Source organism: Medicago sativa, chromosome 2, assembly GCF_051527215.1.
Source record: "Medicago sativa cultivar Bolivia chromosome 2, Bolivia_mono, whole genome shotgun sequence".
Classification (NCBI taxonomy): domain Eukaryota; kingdom Viridiplantae; phylum Streptophyta; class Magnoliopsida; order Fabales; family Fabaceae; genus Medicago; species Medicago sativa.
This window is the reverse complement of record NC_140750.1, coordinates 12,865,258-12,883,618: the sequence shown is the minus strand read 5'-3', so window position 1 is coordinate 12,883,618 and position 18,361 is coordinate 12,865,258. Positions and strand designations below refer to the sequence as shown.

Sequence of the window (18,361 nt, the reverse complement as noted above, 5' to 3'; positions counted from 1 at the left end):
CCAGCCACGCCAATAGCGTAGCTCTCTGGAGTATTTACGCTAATAGCGTATATTACGCCAATAGCGTAGTTCTTCTTGACTAGCTACGCTCCAGGTGCGCCAATAGCGTAGCTCTCCGGAGCTTGTACGCTAATAACTCAGAATACGCTATTAGCGTACTCTTCAAGAGTTCTCCAAAACCTACGCCCCAGGTACGCTAATGGCGTATCTCTCTGACCTTGGCCATTTCTTCATCACGCTAATAGCGTAGGACACGCTAATAGCGTAGGACATTGAACTTTGACGTTTCTTGCTCCTTGCTTGTATTTTCCTGCACAAAAAGGGTAGAATAAGGCTCAAAAGCATAAATGACATATTTACACAATAATTGGAGTTTTCCATAGAGAATCTTGCAAAACAAGTCACTAAAATGCCTAAACTCCTATATGAAATATATCACTTTTAAACACTTATCAATAAACCAAAAAAAGACAGTTATTAATACACATACAAGATTCAAGTACAATCATGAATACATCTAAAACAAAAAAGGACAAATATTAATACACATAGAAGTATGTAAAGTGGAAAAGTCAGCAATTAATACCTTTAGTAACAGAAGCCTCTGCAGAAGGTGGGTCTGCAACATTTGTCTCACCAACCTCATGTCCTTCATCACCTCTATCATCATTAACTCCCTCTTCACCAATACCACCAATCTCAACTCCTTCATCACCATTATTACCATTAACTCCCTCCTCATCAATACCATCAAAGTTGTCATTGAGCATAAATTCATCCTCACCTTCAAAATGAATGTCATAAGCACTGTCATCACTATCTTCATTCAACTCAACACAAAAATCATCTTCTTCTACAACAGCCTCCTTGCCCTTGTCTTTTACCTTACTAACACCAGGAACTTCCTTACTACACCCTTCTAAATTCTTTTTTGCTGTATGAAGTCACTTGCACCATTTTCATCCAGCCCAATGTCAATGTCATCTAGCCCGACAGTTGGCCCAGCTTCTTGTTCACCCACATGTGGCCCATTATCTTCACCAATAGTTTGCCCAACTTTTTCAGTGGGACCAAATGTTTCTGTCTCCACTCCAGCTTCAGTGGGGCCCACACCAACATTATCCCCTGCCACATCATTTGGTTCTTCAACAATAGAGGGCCCTACATTATACTCCAATACCTCAATAATTTCTGGTTGTGAGACTGGGTGAATCACATAAATATGTGCCTTTCCTTCAGATTGTGCTATAGCTTGAACCCTCCTAGAACATGTATCATCTTCCTTCAACAACACCATCTCTTCAGCCATGTAAGGGTCATAATACAAAATAGAGTCCACATCCTTATAACCTAAAACTTCAAGATTACCCATTATTTCAAAATAGGACCAGCAATCTGGATCACATAACCATGTAATCTCATCACCTTCGTATTCATCATGCTTCAGCACTTTAAAGTACCCCTGGTGGTGAACCACCACCTCAAACTTATCCTCCATCACAACTCACCCACAAATCCTAATAAAACAAATATACACAAATATCAACACAACAGGACCACCACTATTTAATATTATGTATAAAAGAAAAACGCTAAACCACCAACCGCATACAACAAAGGTTAAAAAATTGCACTTTTTAAAACCCTAAACCGAACATAAAACCCTAAACCAGATACCAGAAACAAAAATCCCTAAAACCAGAAACCAGATTCAAAAACCCTAACCCAAAAAAAGTAACACTAAAATCCAAATTTTCGTTTAACCCAAACAGCAATACGAAATCAAAACAAAGAGATAGAGATTAAACCTGGTTTCGATCGGTGAATCGCAGTGAAGAACACGTCCTTCATTTTCCTCTTCCTTCGTTTTCTTCTTCGTTTTCCTCTTCTCCCAGAAACAGAAAGAGTTCGTTTCCTTTCCAACTTCTGGTTTTATGTTTCTCTCTCTAAAGTTATCCCATATATCTCTCTACAATGTATAATATGCCATGTCATCATAAGATTATCTCCCAAATCAGCCCTTAATTGCCATCTAAGCCCAACCCTAACAGAAGTTGAATTAAATTGACGGAGAGGACGAAATATGGTAACGGTGACAAAGTTAGAGGACCAAAATAATTCATTTTTTAGTTAGAGGACCAAAATGATACTAAATAAATAGTTAGAGGACTAAAAATGCAATTAAGCCTAAAAAAATAGTTAATAAATCTCATTTGGAGTACTCCAATGAGAACTCAAAAATAGCATAGTTAGGTAAAAAAAAAAAAAAAAATCAAACTAGGGTATTTTGGTACATAGAGAAATACTATAGTCACACTCTAACACTCTCCACTAACACACCCCAACAATAAGAAAAATGCTACGTACAGCGAATTAAAATTCACGAATTTATCCCAATGTATATATTTCTATTACATAGCATCAATGCCACCTGATTTCCACTAATTCTGCATTTTATTCCATTGAACCATTATAACTAAGAAACACATTTCGTGAGTGCCTCGTGAGGAATTCCTCCGCGATGTATAGCATCGCTGAAATAATAATTAAGTTATCCAACTTTCTATTTTCTCTTAACTTGTTACCGGTTTCATGATAGAGAGTAACCATTTTTTTTTATTATTATTTGGTGGAATTTGTCTTTTCTTCTTCTATAACTTTAAACTCCACCAAAACTGTTTTCGCATTTCAGCATTCAACGTCAAACCAGTAAAAACAAATTGCAAGAGTCTCAAAGAAAAACTTTATGGAAGTTGAAAACATGTTCCAGGACAATTTTTTACTTTAGGAAGTCTCAAATTACAACTGAACAAGAAAGATGTGATCAAGAGAGCTATACTTTAAATACATTGTTGCTTGAGCTACAAGTTAGCTCTTATAACAAACAGTTACAACTAACTAATTTTTGGTAAAAACCTTCTAAACTCAACGTTGTGAATACTATCTATTATTACCTTACCTTCACTACATGAATTACTAATTTCTAACATATCTCAAAAACGGTTAAGATCGCTTTGAAATTGGTTAGCCATTGGAGCTTGGAAACGATAAACACAAGCTCGTAAATCCCGTGACATATCTATACACCGGGGGGCCAAGAGAGTGTGACCTTAGCATTTCTCTTATTACATAAATCTTACAAGTAGGTTAATTTGGTAAATAGTTCCCACTTCCCATGTTTAGTACTTTAGTACATAGAAATTGTTCACGAGTTAGATACCTCCCATTTTGTAATAAATATGGGTTTTTTCATTTAATTATTAATATTAACTATTTATTGTTGACAATGATTTGTGTTTCGATGGAAACTTATGATGTTAGATACCTCCCATTTTGTAATAAATATGGGTTTTTTCATTTAATTATTAATATTAACTATTTATTGTTGACAATGATTTGTGTTTCGATGGAAACTTATGATGTTCTGCTTATTATGGTGAGAACTACGTTACCCTCTCTTGTTTAAGGGGTAATTTACCCTCTCATGATATCAACCAATCAAAATGTAATATGCATAGACAACATTAAATGTCAAATAAATAAATCAATTTTTTCTAAAAATAAAAAAGTTAATCTTAATCATAAGGTAACTTTTAATACTTTTAATTTTTATTTAGAGTAAATTACACTCCCCTCCACTCTTATGTTAAAATATACACTTCCCTCCCTTTAAAAATAAAATCTACACTCCTCTCCCTATAAGATGCTTGAATTACAACCCTCTCCCTTAATAATTAAATATGTACTACACTTTAATCTATTTTAACATAAATAAATATTTTTATGATATATACTAATTTTGAACCACCATTTAAGAAAAATAAATTCATTTCTTTATAATTTAAATATCAATGGTAATTAAACTTAAATATTTTGCTATTAAGTTTATAATTTATAGTATAAAACTAATTTTTAAATAACCATATTTTACTGTATTTAGTAATTATTGTAATTTTATTTTTTGGTTGTTTCATATTTTATAATAGGGTTTAAAACTATATGTTAATGTAATTGTGAATAAAAAATAGCGAAAAATATGTATTCAAATTTTGATTATGTTAAAATAGACCCCCAGTACTTTTTTATTTTATTTAAGTGTGTTAGATTATTTTATTTTTTTTGCTAGATTATTAAAAAAAAATATTGAGGAAGTAAAGTGTAGATTTTAACATAAGAAGAGAGAGAAATGTAATTCAAGCTTCTCTTAAGGGAGAGGAATGAAATGTTTTCTAATATGTTTGGAATAAGGGGGGAGAGGAATGTATATTTTAACATAAGAGGGGAGGGGAGTGTAATTCAAGAATCTTTGAGGGGAGAAGAGTGTAATTTACTCTTTTATTAATTATATTAAGGTGTTCAATCTTAATTAATTTAAACTACAAGACTTATAACAAATAAAATTTTTACATCAAATTTCTTTCATCTGGATGTCCTTAAATTCATCACTTACATTCATAAAATTTCTTCCATTCCACAACCCCGAACGTGAGAACAAAAACATCTCCTTCATTCAAATTTCTTCTTTATTCTTCCCTATTGATCAATTCTTGTTTCTTTTCCATTATCTTCCCATTTTGATTGTTCAATTTTGTCATTCCAAACTGCTGCAGTTTCAAATTATAGTGAGAATTGTCGTTGTTTCTAGAACCGCGTCAGGTATCGTGACTTTTTTATTTAAGCAGCCAACCTAATAAAATATGCTAACACGCATAGACCTGCCTATCAACCAAAGCCTTTAAGTCCAAACAAAAGAACAAAAGCCTCATGACATAACCATTTCAGCAGCAACCGAAAAAGATGCTAGCAAACTCCCAAAACATCACAGCGGCAACACCTGCTAGCAATCCTTAAAGTATAACAGATGACTTACTCAATTGTTATAATTAACTACCTCACAACCAAGAAAAATCAAATCAAAAAGAAAAATCAACTCACCATACCTGACATGGTTCTGGAAATAACGGTAATTCTCACGATATTTGGAATCAAACGAACGACGACGATTCTCACGAAAATTGAAAAATGCGGCAGTTTAGAACAAAATTGAACAATCAAAATGGGAAGAAGAAATTTTATGAATGTAACCGATAAATTTAAGGACATTCAAATGAAAGAAATTTGATGTGAAATTTTAATTGTTCTAAGCCAGTCTTGTAGTGTAAATTAATTAAGATTGAACACCTAAATATAATTAAGGCAAGATTACATTAGGGGTCCTTTATCTTTTTTTTTTGTAACAATTTGGTAATTTATCTTTATTTTTCCCGTTTAGGTCCTTTATCTCTCTTAAAAGCACATATACATCTTTTTTCTCATTTTTTATTAAAAAATACATAATTTTATTTTTAAAAATATATTTTCATTAAAAATGAAAAAAAAAAATCCAGAAATATGATGAAGATGTTCATCATCTTCATCTTCTTCCTTTGAATCTTCATCATCTTCTTTAAATAAAAAAAATTCTACTAAAATATATCTCCAAATATCGTGAATTAATGTTATATTCACCTCAAATCTTCTTTTAAATACAAAAATCAAAACCTTAATTTCACAAATGTTGCAAGGAGGATAGTGGAGGCTTAGTCACTGACGGAAGGGTTAGGCTTTACAAAAGTTAAGATTGTTCTGGAAACAACAAAATTGATGTGCAAAGCTGCTCTCAATTTTGAGGTTATTTTTATGTCGGGTTTGAATATTGAGTTAGAAAATAATAATAATATACGGTGTGACAATTTATATAACTAATTTTTTTTTTGTGATGAAACTAAATCTCTTTTCTATAGGGTTTTGATTTTTGTGTTTAAAAGAAGATTTGAGGTGAACATAACATTAATTCATGATATTTGGAAATATATTTGTGTATAATTTTTTCTGATTCAATGAAGATGATGAAGATTCAAAGAAAGAAGATGGAGATGATGTACATCTTCATCATATTTCTGGATTTTTTTTTTTCATTTTTCATAAAAATATTTTAAAAAATAAAATTATGTATTTTTTTAATAAAAAAATGAGAAAAAGGATGTATATGTGCTTTTATGAGAGATAAAAGACCTAAACGGAAAAAAATAAAGATAAAGGACCAAAGTGTTACAAATAAATAAGATAAAGGACCTATAATGTAATCTTGTCTATAATTAAATAAAAATTAAAAGTATTAAAAGTTGCCTAAAATTGATTTTTTTTTATAAAAAAAAAAAAATTACTCATTTATTGACATTTAATGTTGTCAATGTATATTACATTTTGATTGGTTGATATCATGAGGGGGTAAATACCCTCTAAACAAGAGAGGGTAATCTAGAAAAAACCGCTTATTATAGATGTTAACTTTAATTGCAACACATGTGATAGGAATAGCACGTACAATAATTCCATAAGAATATAGCTTGTGACAATGCTAGTTAACAAAACTATGGTCCGCAGCTAACAAATTCGTGGTTGGATTTATGGTTCGGCAGGTATACATCCTTAATTCTCAAAAGAGATATCTACCGTTTTGTTTCTTATGACACAATCAAATCTCAATAAATCCACAACATCCATGTTTCACTCCTTCATAATTCTCAATAAAGCTCTCTTTTCCTCTCTTCAATCTTCATTCTCTCTTAATTCAACAAAGAAAATGGCCTCTCTCAAACCTCAACCAACTTCTCCACATAAACACACTTCCAGTTCCAGTAACCTCTCTCAACTCCACACCTTCAATTTCTCCATCGACCATCACATTCGGTTTTCTGAACAAACATGCCAGAAGACCGATTGTGTTGGCCGATGGTTTTAGGCGGATGGCGTATGTTCAAGATAATACGAATGATGATGAGTGGGGTTCAGAGCCTTCTGCCGATGTGGCAGTTGCGGAGGTGATAGTGACAGAAAGTGAGACGGAGAAGCTGAAGAAGGTTTTGATTGGTCGGTTTTACGGGATTGATCGTGGATTGAAAGCAACTAGTGAAACAAGAGCGGAGATTGATGAGCTTATTACTCAGCTTGAGTCTCAGAATCCTACCCCTGCTTCCACTGATGCTTTGAGTTTGCTCGATGGAAAATGGATTCTCGCGTAAGCAAATTCATTTTACTATCTTTTATTTTTTGTTAATAAGTTGTTTTACTATTTGATTTGATTCTATTATGTTCAGCAGCTAACAAACTCATGGTTGGATTTATTCCGCAGGTATACATCCTATGCAGGTTTATTTCCATTGCTGTCAAGCGGGCTACTGCCATTACTCGAGGTTGAAGAATTATCTCAGACTATTGATTCCGAAAATTTAAGTGTCCAAAACTCCGTTCTGTTTGCTGGTCCATTGTTGGAACACTAGTTAATTCTAGTGAAGAAAATTGGATAGAAAAACACTATGAAAGAACTAGTGTGTGGGTGTGACTTAAAAATGTCCCACATTGGAGGGTCACCCCAACTAGTAAGTGTTTATATATGGGTCGTGAATTAAAAAAAAATTATATATTTTTTTTTTGTCACTTGAAAATGTTAAATTAATTAATTAATTAATTAATCATTATCCGTAAGCGCTACGCGTAACAAATAAATTTGTTACGATCCGACCCAATCCAAAAGCATATCCAGAAACTTCCGGATATATCCAATTAAGAAACAAAACGCGTTTGCTTAAGGATTAAGCAGACTTAATCCCCAAGTCACTCGTTTTTTGTTACAAACTCTCCCTATAAAAGGAGAGCTCGCCCCATTTGATTCTACACACCAAAATCTCACAGTTGATGCTTCCTGTGCGGTTTTCTCTCTTCTCCCTTTCGATTTTAACAAATCGTTCTTCTGCTTCTACTCCTTTCTGTCCCTTCGGTATTAAGAGTGTTCTTAAGACCATAGTCCCTTGGTCTTAAGTTCATATTCCCTTCGATAATATATGATTCTTCGGAATATAGAGTACTATTAAGATCATATTAAAGAATGATCTTAACAGTATATATATTATTTTTTAAGGAGAAATGGTGGTATCACCATATTTGAGTGGTCGTAGTGCCATATTCATGTTTTGGAGAAGTTAGAATGGTGGTAACACCATATTTGAGTGGTCTCAGCACCATAATAGAATGGTAATAATACCATATTAATTTGAACGGTTTCGAATAGAGCGGTTACGTACCGTATCGAGTGGCTTCGATCAAACGATTGAGCCATATTGTGAGGGTGTAATTCTCGAACGATTTTTCTACTGTGCAGTAGTTAATCGAACAGTTGTAGCTGGGCTTGTTTTATCCTGGAGGCGGCGTGGTTGATAGTCTACCTTGCACAACTTTGGGTAGTGCCACGAAACGTCTTAAAGAGAGCGACCTGGTCGTGACTCAACCTAGTAACAACTTCGGTAGATTATAGAATTTGGAAATTCAAATTTAACAGTTTGGAAATCCAAAAACAACAATTTTAAGACGTTTCGATTTGCTATGTCTACCGAAGAAGTTACTTATTGAGGTTCAGTTGTCCCTAAATAAATTAAGGATAAATCAAGCTATAAAAATACATCTTTCGATTGAAACGAAGAAGTGTTTGTTGTTATAACAACAACACTAAGAAATTCACATATACGACTTTGAAATTTAATTTCGAAATAAGAATCGGACTGTGAATAGTTGAAGAATAGAACCTCGTGTGTTGCTTTGGTTGATGCATCGTGCTTTAATTTCCACTTGACAAAAGACAAGTATTTAGCGTAACAAATAACTGATCGGCATGATATAATTAACTGTCAAGTATTGGAAATTTTTGTACAGTGCAATGACAAGGACGTTAAGGTTCTAATTGAAAATTGAGTGTAACATAGCATTGTGTGCCTACTCTACCAAAATTTGCTTCTGCTCAGCACATCAAACTAACTAATTTACTTTTGGTAAATTTCATTATTGAACATATATTTACGTTTTGATTATAACTATTAGCTTGAGCACCAATTTTTGGTAGACATATATATAAACTAGAACACTCAATTATGTTAGGATTTTGATCCTATAAGAACATGTCTAATGACTTGTATTCCATGCACTCTTGTGAAAAAGACTACGTCTTTGATGGTATGTTCAAAATTAAACTCTCCTTCTATTTTATTAGTTGTATTTGACATATCAAAATTTATTGTGTGAACAAGCATTTAATTTTAAACTTGAGTAACTTGGACTTAATTCCAACGTTATATGATTAGACAATTTTATTTATTGCAGTCAAGAAATATGAACCAAAAGTTCATATAAATCAGAATTTAGAGAATTGAATCTCTAAACATAATAAATTATGATATGTGTTAATTTGATGACACATAAATTAGAAATGATAAAATGATATTTTTATCATATTTATTGATGACTGTGAATTTTGGAAAATAAAATTGATATGCTTGAATGTTCAATTTTTTATAACGAAATTGAAATTTATAGAGTACCCAAGTCTAAGAACAAAAATTCTAATTAAGAAATTTTTGAAGAAAAGACAATCCAACTTGTCTTATTTTTGAACTTGGGATTATCTGGACTATATTTAGATCCTAGACCCCAAGAGAGTTGAACTCACTAGTAGAGCCTATGAATATGTATTCATCGGGTATGCGATAAATAACGAAACATATAGGTTTTATGACCTAAATGTTAAAGTGATCATAGAATTTAAAAGATGTCGAATTCTATGTAAATATTTACCCCTTTAACCAAAGAATAGTGGGGGCACTAGTGGGGGCTCTAATGGGAGCACGACATTAGTGGGGGCAAAATAAATTCCCTTTAAAAAAAAAAAAATTAAGAACTAGTGGGGGCACTAAATCTGATCACATTCAGTTATCAGAAATAGTTATGGAAAACATCATACGAGATGTTATAGAACCTCAAGGAGGTAAGAAAGCTATAATTGCTAAAGAGTATGAACTTATGGTTTATACATTGGAAGAAGATCCATTAAGCCTTAAAGAAGCTATATCCTCATTGGATGTTGAATTATGGCAAGAAACAATAAACGATGAAATGGATTTTCTAGAGTCTAACAAAACATGAAACTTAGTTGACTTGTCTCATAGTTGCAAAACCAATCGGTTGTATTTGGATTTTTGAAAAAAAGGAACTAAAACCTGATGGTACGGTTGATGAATACAAGGCTTTCCTTGTAGTCAAAGGTTTTAGACAAAGAGAAAAATATAGACTTCTTCGACATTCATTCACCAGTCACGAAAATCATATCCATAAGAGTACTAGTCCCTTTAGCCGCCATTTATAACTCGATAGTACTCCAAATGGATGTGAAAGTTGTCTTTTTATGGTGAACTAGAAGAACAAGTCTATATGGAACAACCTGAAAATTTTTGCAATTCATGGACAAGAAAACAAGGTCTGTAAGTTAGATAATTATTTGAATGGTCTAAAATAAACTCCTGAGGAATGGCATGAAAAATTTGACATTCTAATGTTATCGAATGAGTATAAAGTGAATGAAAGTGACAAATAATATTTGCACGATCATATATCTCTATGAAGACGACTTGCTCATATTGAAAGATTCATGTTATGAATTATGTGAAATCATTGTTTATCAACAACATTGATAAGAAAGACCTAAACAAAAAAAATTGAAGTAATTCTTGGTTTCAAGATTACTAGATCAGAAAAGATAACTTTTTTGATAATTCTCACAAAGTTGAGAAGATCTTAAAGAAATGTAAACTTGCAATCACATATTATGATCCAAGTGAAAGAACCCTTGAGATGGAATTAGAAAAACAGAATATACGAGCATCATTGGCAGCACTTAGGTATGCCACTGAATGTATTACATCCGACATTGTCGATGTCGTGAAACTCTTGTGCAAGTTTACGGATGAGAAGCATTGCCATGCTATAGAAAGAGTCATGAGGTGTCTTAAGAAGACTATGACTCTAAGATTACTTCACTAGGAGTAACATATTGTACTTAAATGGTACAAGATATAAAACAGAACATCTATCAGATGAATATTTAGCGACTAGTGTTTGCACATTAAGCATCACTAGAGGAGTTGTTTGTTAAAACAAATGATTTTGACTCAGTCCACTATGGAATGAATCTGAGATGAGAACACTAGAGAAAACTAGTGAAGAAGCAAGTTGGCTAAGATTCTTGCTAGCTGAAATCCCTTTATGGGATAAACCGTTGCCAGCTGTGTTAATTCATTGCGATAGTACCGCGGCTATTGCAAAGATTAAGAATCGTTATTACAATGGTAAGAGACGACAGATAAGGCGAAAACATAGCACGATTAGAGAGTGTATCTCTAAATGGAGCGGTTAGAGTTGATTTTGTACGTACGAATGAAAACTTAGCTGATCCTTTGACGAAAGGACTTAATAGAGAGAAAGACCAAGAAACATCCAGTAGGATGGGACTAATGCCTATAGCCCACAAGTGATGGTAACCCGACCTAGATGACTGGAGATCCCAAGAAATAGGTTCAATGGGTAATAACAAGTCATGAAGTGGTAGAACATGCTATGAGATAAAGAATATAGAAAGCATGATCCTGCAGCGAAAGAAGGATGAGGTAATAGTAACTCTTAATGAGATCTATACTCTATGTTGAGTGGGGTACACAGCTACAGGAGTACCCTTGATAGACTCACCTATACGAATGTGGAACTTAGGCCGGTCCTATGGAATTTCGAGGCAGAATTCCTAGAGCATTCGTTAAAACCGGGATACACGTGCAGGGCCTTAAAACGCACGGGCTTTTAGAATACACCTATGAAAAGGTTTGTGTGTGGATTCTATGTCTGAGATAGAGTTCAATGCTGTAAGCAACTCTTGTTAAATCAGAATACCTTCCACTATGCAAAGGTTCAAGTTGTTGGCGACACCTTTGTAAATTAGCAAATCTTATTGAAAAGTTTACGAAACCATTTTGAAGTCAAGTGGGGGATTGTTGGAACACTAGTTAATTCTAGTGAAGAAAATTGGATAGAAAAACACTATGAAAGAACTAGTGTGTGGGTGTGACTTAAAAATGTCCCACATTGGAGGGTCACCCCAACTAGTAAGTGTTTATATATGGGTCGTGAATTAAAAAAAAATTATATATTTTTTTTTTGTCACTTGAAAATGTTAAATTAATTAATTAATTAATTAATCATTATCCGTAAGCGCTACGCGTAACAAATAAATTTGTTACGATCCGACCCAATCCAAAAGCATATCCAGAAACTTCCGGATATATCCAATTAAGAAACAAAACGCGTTTGCTTAAGGATTAAGCAGACTTAATCCCCAAGTCACTCGTTTTTTGTTACAAACTCTCCCTATAAAAGGAGAGCTCGCCCCATTTGATTCTACACACCAAAATCTCACAGTTGATGCTTCCTGTGCGGTTTTCTCTCTTCTCCCTTTCGATTTTAACAAATCGTTCTTCTGCTTCTACTCCTTTCTGTCCCTTCGGTATTAAGAGTGTTCTTAAGACCATAGTCCCTTGGTCTTAAGTTCATATTCCCTTCGATAATATATGATTCTTCGGAATATAGAGTACTATTAAGATCATATTAAAGAATGATCTTAACAGTATATATATTATTTTTTAAGGAGAAATGGTGGTATCACCATATTTGAGTGGTCGTAGTGCCATATTCATGTTTTGGAGAAGTTAGAATGGTGGTAACACCATATTTGAGTGGTCTCAGCACCATAATAGAATGGTAATAATACCATATTAATTTGAACGGTTTCGAATAGAGCGGTTACGTACCGTATCGAGTGGCTTCGATCAAACGATTGAGCCATATTGTGAGGGTGTAATTCTCGAACGATTTTTCTACTGTGCAGTAGTTAATCGAACAGTTGTAGCTGGGCTTGTTTTATCCTGGAGGCGGCGTGGTTGATAGTCTACCTTGCACAACTTTGGGTAGTGCCACGAAACGTCTTAAAGAGAGCGACCTGGTCGTGACTCAACCTAGTAACAACTTCGGTAGATTATAGAATTTGGAAATTCAAATTTAACAGTTTGGAAATCCAAAAACAACATCCATTGACTACCTCCTCCATTAGTACCAATGCCAAATTTGAAGTTCGAAGTCCAAATCGTTTGCAGGTTTGTCCGTGGTTCTCCTTTTCGCTTATTTTTTTCCTTGACGCTCTAGTTATGTGAAAAATCGATATATAAACGTAAGGAAAGTCCGACAAATTATTCCAATCAAGGATCAAGCTCATTCTACCAAATAATTTGAGCTTAACTGAAGTGTATTAATCAATGGCGCTTACCACCTATTTTTCTTTTCGAGTTTAGCAATAAGTCATTGTTGGTATTAGACGCTCTATTAAATAAATTATTCAAGTTGATCCTTGAGAAAAAAGATCGACACTTATTTGGCATTTTCAAAATCAAATGTACTAATTTGTTTTTAAGAATTTTTAATTTTCAGTTAAACTAGTATTATAGACACTAATCAACTGACATTTAAATTTTTTGAAGATTAAGTTAGTAGTTGTTCACTTTAAAGGCTTAATCGTGTAGAATTCGATTAAGACAAACAAGTGAATTTATTCATATCATGATTCAAGCTATTGGTCTCATCTTTTATGTTATGCTATTCAGATCAAGTTTGAAGGTGTCATAGGCACTCCACAGCTGAGAGACTCATTAGAGATACTAGAAAATGTGGAATTTTTAGGGAAAGAGATTGACCTATCACCTTTCAAAGGCATATTTACTTCTGTCCAAAACACTGCCTCATCGGTTGTGGAAACAATTTCCGATCAGCCTCCATTGAAGATCCCAATCTCCAACAGCTATGCTCAATCATGGTTGCATACTACATACCTTGATGAAGAACTACGCGTCGCAAGGGGTGATGGTGGCAGTGTGTTTGTTCTTATTAAGGAAGGAAGTTCTCTCTTGACAAACTAAAGAAATTACATTGGTTTACTTTCAATGGTTCTTATATAAGTTATAGGCTTAATAGCACTTTTCGCCCCCTATGTTTGCCAAAATTGCGATTAAGGCCCTCTATCTTTGAAAACTACAAAACCGCCCCTTATGTTTCGGTTTCGTTGCACTTTTGGCCCCCATGGTCAATTTTGACCTGGTCCACGTTGACATGGCATCCACATCACTTATGTGGTGGGCCAAAATCGCAACTTTTGCAAACATAGGGGGCCAAAAGTGCTATTAAGAATATTTTTTATTTTTTTAATTCATTTTCTCTTTTTTTTTCATTTTTTTGTTTTGAAAAAATTTTAAAAAAGAGGGAAAATTAATAAAAATCGAAAATAATGAAAAAAATACTGAAAATTTTTTAAAAAAATTGGAAAAATTAATAAGAATAAAAAAAAATCTGTAAAAAAAATTTCGCATTTTTTTCATTTTTTTGTTTTGAAAAAATTAAAAAAAACGGGGAAAATTAATAAAAATCGAAAATAATGTAAAAAATACTGAAAAAATTTAAAAAAATTGGAAAAATTAATAAGAATGAAAACAAAAATCTGGAAAAAAAAATTCGCATCACATGTGTGTATATACATACCACATCATTAAATCATTTTAATAATAAAAAACATTAAAAACTGAAAATCTTTTAAAAATAACAAAAAATCAGATTATCTTTTTAAAAAATAAAAGTTTAGATTTTTTTGCGAATAAAAAAACTGGATAAAAAATAAAAGTTTAGATTTTTTGCGAATAAAAAAACTGGAAAATATTTAAAATTTTAAAAATCTAGATATATATTTTTTAAAATCCAATTACAATATGAAAATTAAATTTTAAAAATCATATAATCTGAAGAAAAAAAATCAATTTTAGTTCAAAAGAGATTGGAAGAGCAACTTGAGGTACTCACTTTTTAAATTTTAATGTCTCCTAAATAAGACACTTTTTAAAATTTTACACGCATTAATAATTCTTTTTACAAAAATATTCCTATGTAATTCAAGCTTCACAGATTTGTTTCCTGAATTTTTAATTAAACTAAAATCAATTTTTTTCTTCAGAATATATGATTTTTAAAATTTAATTTTTCTATTGTAATTGGATTTTAAAAAAAATATATATCCAGATTTCCAGTTTTTTATTTCGCAAAAAAATCTAAACTTTTTTTAATTTGAAAATTAAATTCCAGTATTTTTAAATATCTTCTAAATTTTGTAAAAAATCCGAACTTTTTTCTAATTTTTTAAATTTCGAAAAAAAATCTAAATGTCTTTTCTGCTTTTTTCTTTTATTTTTCGAAAAAAATAATCTGATTTTTTGTTATTTTTAAAATTTTAAAAAAAATAAATCTTTTATTTTGTAAAAAGATAATCGGATTTTTTGTTATTTTTAAAAGATTTTCAGTTTTTAATGTTTTTTTTATTATTAAAATGATTTAATGAATTGGTATGTATATACACACATGTGATGCGAAATTTTTTTTCCAGATTTTTGTTTTCATTCTTATTAATTTTTTCAATTTTTTTAAAATTTTTTCAGTATTTTTTTCATTATTTTCGATTTTTATTAATTTTCCCTCTTTTTTTTATTTTTTCAAAACAAAAAAATGAAAAAAATGCGAAATTTTTTTTCCAGATTTTTTTTTCATTCTTATTAATTTTTTCCAAATTTTTTAAAATTTTTTCAGTATTTTTTTCATTATTTTCGATTTTTATTAATTTTCCCTCTTTTTTTAAATTTTTTCAAAACAAAAAAATGGAAAAAAAGGAGAAAATGAATTAAAAAAATAAAAAATATTCTTAATAGCACTTTTGGCCCCCTATGTTTGCAAAAGTTGCAATTTTGGCCCCCCACATAAGTGATGTGGATGCCATGTCAGCGTGGACCAGGTCAAAATTGACCATGGGGGCCAAAAGTGCAACGAAACCGAAACATAAGGGGCGGTTTTGTAGTTTTCAAAGATAGGGGGCCGAAATCGCAATTTTGACAAACATAGGGGGCCAAAAGTGCTATTAAGCCTAAGTTATATTCATGAATAAGCAAGACTGGATTAGGTTCAAATTGTGCAAATGATTTGTTGTCTGTTTGGGATAGGGACTCAATTTTATATATGTATCATCAGCTGTATATTTCTGCATTTGAGCATTTATATACAAAATAATTGTCACCATTTTAAATTTATGAAATGTTAGTTTCGTAACCATCATTTGAACTATGGTCCTCATTTTCAAATTATTTTAGGTGTTCAGCTCAACCACTTGAATTATGTCTTGAGGATGTGTGAGCGTTTGATTATTGTTATGATCAATCAAATAAAAAGGAAAATAAGAAGAAAAGTAAGGTTTGTAGAGGTACATAATTTTTTTATAAATCAGGATCGGTCCAATGTATTTGTAGGCCTAAAATTTGGTTTTTGTCCTTTATTGCAAATTAAAGACATACATTACTGCATGCAATTGTCATTGATGTTCCATAACGTGGTAAGTGGAACAGTCCAAAAAGGGCTTAAAAGCGGATAAACCATTTTTCGTTCAGCATATTCAAAGCAAGAGTGGCTAAGGCATCGTGTAGGACATAAACCATTCACTCCCAGAAACTTACAGTGTTACATGGTCCCAATTTAATACCATATTGAGACATATAAATTAGGTCATGTGCATGGTTCAATAAATTCTACAACACATTTATTGCAGCCACAACCAAACCAAAAACATTAGAAATTGTGACTTTAATGGACACATCATCATAGAGGTTTTTCATGTCTTGACCAAGTTATTAGACTCAAATGATTAATAAATTTTGTTTGGAGATCTTGAATTTGAATCATAATTAAAACAATTATTAATTAAACTTTATTTACCTCTCAATCCAACAAGACTTATGCATGTTGCCCAAGTCATGCTATGTGTCATATTCATTCCTTATAAGCCCTCTGTCTGTATGTGTATGGACTATGGAATTATGTATGAATGTTTTTATATTAGAGAAGGAAAGTGAAATATGTGTTTTCATGCACACGTAATCACGAACAAAATTATCAAGTGTTTGGTTTATTTGTCACATATATACAAAGCTAGCAGCGAAAAATCTATCATCTTGACGTAACTCCAAGCCCCACCACGTCTGGTCATCACTGTTTTACGAGCTGTAGTCACCTTGAGCATCCACAATGGAGACACTCATTTTTTTTGTTCTTAAATAGATCTCACGTGTACACATCACTCATTTATAATTTTTTTAACAGTAGTACCTAATAAGCATTCAATCACTCCAACCCAGATCTCACACAAAGTTCTTAAATGAGACTCACAAATCAACTATCAATAACTTTAGGGTAGTGTTAACTTGTGCTCTTAGGGCACATGTTAAGAAACCTAAAAAAAGAAACTTCCTATAAAATTTTGTGCATTTAAATAATTAAAAAGTTAAATATTAAATGCAATGCACACATTCCAATAAGTTTTTTCTATATTTGAATCATTAACTTGTGCCTTGAGGGCACAAGTTAACATTTCCCATAACTTTAGATCATTATATTTCAATTTTTTAATATTAAAAGAGTGTGGGTTCCGCTTAAAAGTGGGGGTCTTAAGTAAGACCCTGAGTCTTATAAGACCCTGAAAAAGATTCTCCCCATTGGAGATACACAATAAGTACCGGGTCTTAAATAGTTAAGACTCTCCCAATGGAGATGGTCTTAGAAAGTAGAAATCCGAGTGTGACCGATCACTATTGTTACATATTAAATTAAATGGGATGTATATAACTTGTTTTTTTGTGTGAAACAGTGTCTTTATCATTATCCACATCTTTTTCTTAGAGCATCCACAATGGAGACCCTCAACTTTGAGGTCTTAAATGGGTCCCACATTGACACATCACTTTTTTATTATTTTTTAATAATAGTACCTAATAGGTACTCAACCACTACAATGGAGATCCTCCAACAAAAGGTCTAAATAGGACCCACCAATAACATTAAAAAATCAAGGTAAATTGCAATTGAAAAGCAATAGTACAATGACATTGATTATTTTAAGCAAAAGTAATGTGGGACCCACTTAAGCATTGAGGTCTTAAGTGAGACCCTGGGTCTTAGAAGACCCCCAAAAAATTTCTCCACAATGGAAGTACCTATTAGATACCGGGTCTTAAATAGTTAAGACCCTACCATTGTGGATGGTCTTATAGGATTGGGGATCGAAAGACCGACAACCCTCAAAACCGCGTTAAAAAAAGTGATTAAACAAAATGAAATGTGTTAATCAAGATGCTTTCACATCATTTGGATCGAAAAACTTTAAAATCCATCAACAAACCCAAAACATTTACATTTCATCGACACGGTTACTTGTTTAACAAATGACAAGTGCACCTAACACTTCTTGTGCTTCTTGGTGTTTGGTGAAAGATAAATGGCTTCACCTACCAATTGATCAAGCTCTATGAGAGCTCTGGAAATT

General features: G+C 32.3%; 3 protein-coding genes across 3 annotated transcripts in view; 1 reads left to right on the top strand and 2 right to left on the bottom strand.

Moving 5' to 3' along the window:
* Positions 1-937, bottom strand: part of LOC146944666 (uncharacterized) — a 31,211-nt gene extending 30,274 nt beyond the window's left edge. The window contains exon 1 of the mRNA XM_085743026.1: positions 587-937. Within this exon, the coding sequence (XP_085599152.1) occupies positions 587-770 (184 nt within the window). The 5' untranslated portion in view covers positions 771-937. The remainder of the gene's footprint in view (positions 1-586) is intronic.
* Positions 900-2,300, bottom strand: LOC146944665 (uncharacterized). Its single transcript, XM_085743025.1, has 2 exons — positions 1,809-2,300; positions 900-1,517 (listed from the first exon to the last, which is right to left on the bottom strand). Exon 2 carries the CDS (start codon positions 1,496-1,498, stop codon positions 920-922), a length of 579 nt encoding a protein of 192 aa, XP_085599151.1. The 5' UTR covers positions 1,499-1,517; positions 1,809-2,300; the 3' UTR covers positions 900-919.
* A 4,263-nt stretch (positions 2,301-6,563) lies between these two features.
* Positions 6,564-16,084, top strand: LOC146944664 (plastid-lipid-associated protein, chloroplastic-like; the record flags this gene model as incomplete). The annotated part of the gene is made up of 5 exons (XM_085747976.1): positions 6,564-7,060; positions 7,175-7,309; positions 12,974-13,061; positions 13,566-13,922; positions 15,927-16,084. Coding segments are annotated over 4 exons (1,032 nt in total), but the record flags the coding sequence as incomplete, so codon positions are not given.
* Positions 16,085-18,361: the final 2,277 nt, after the last annotated feature.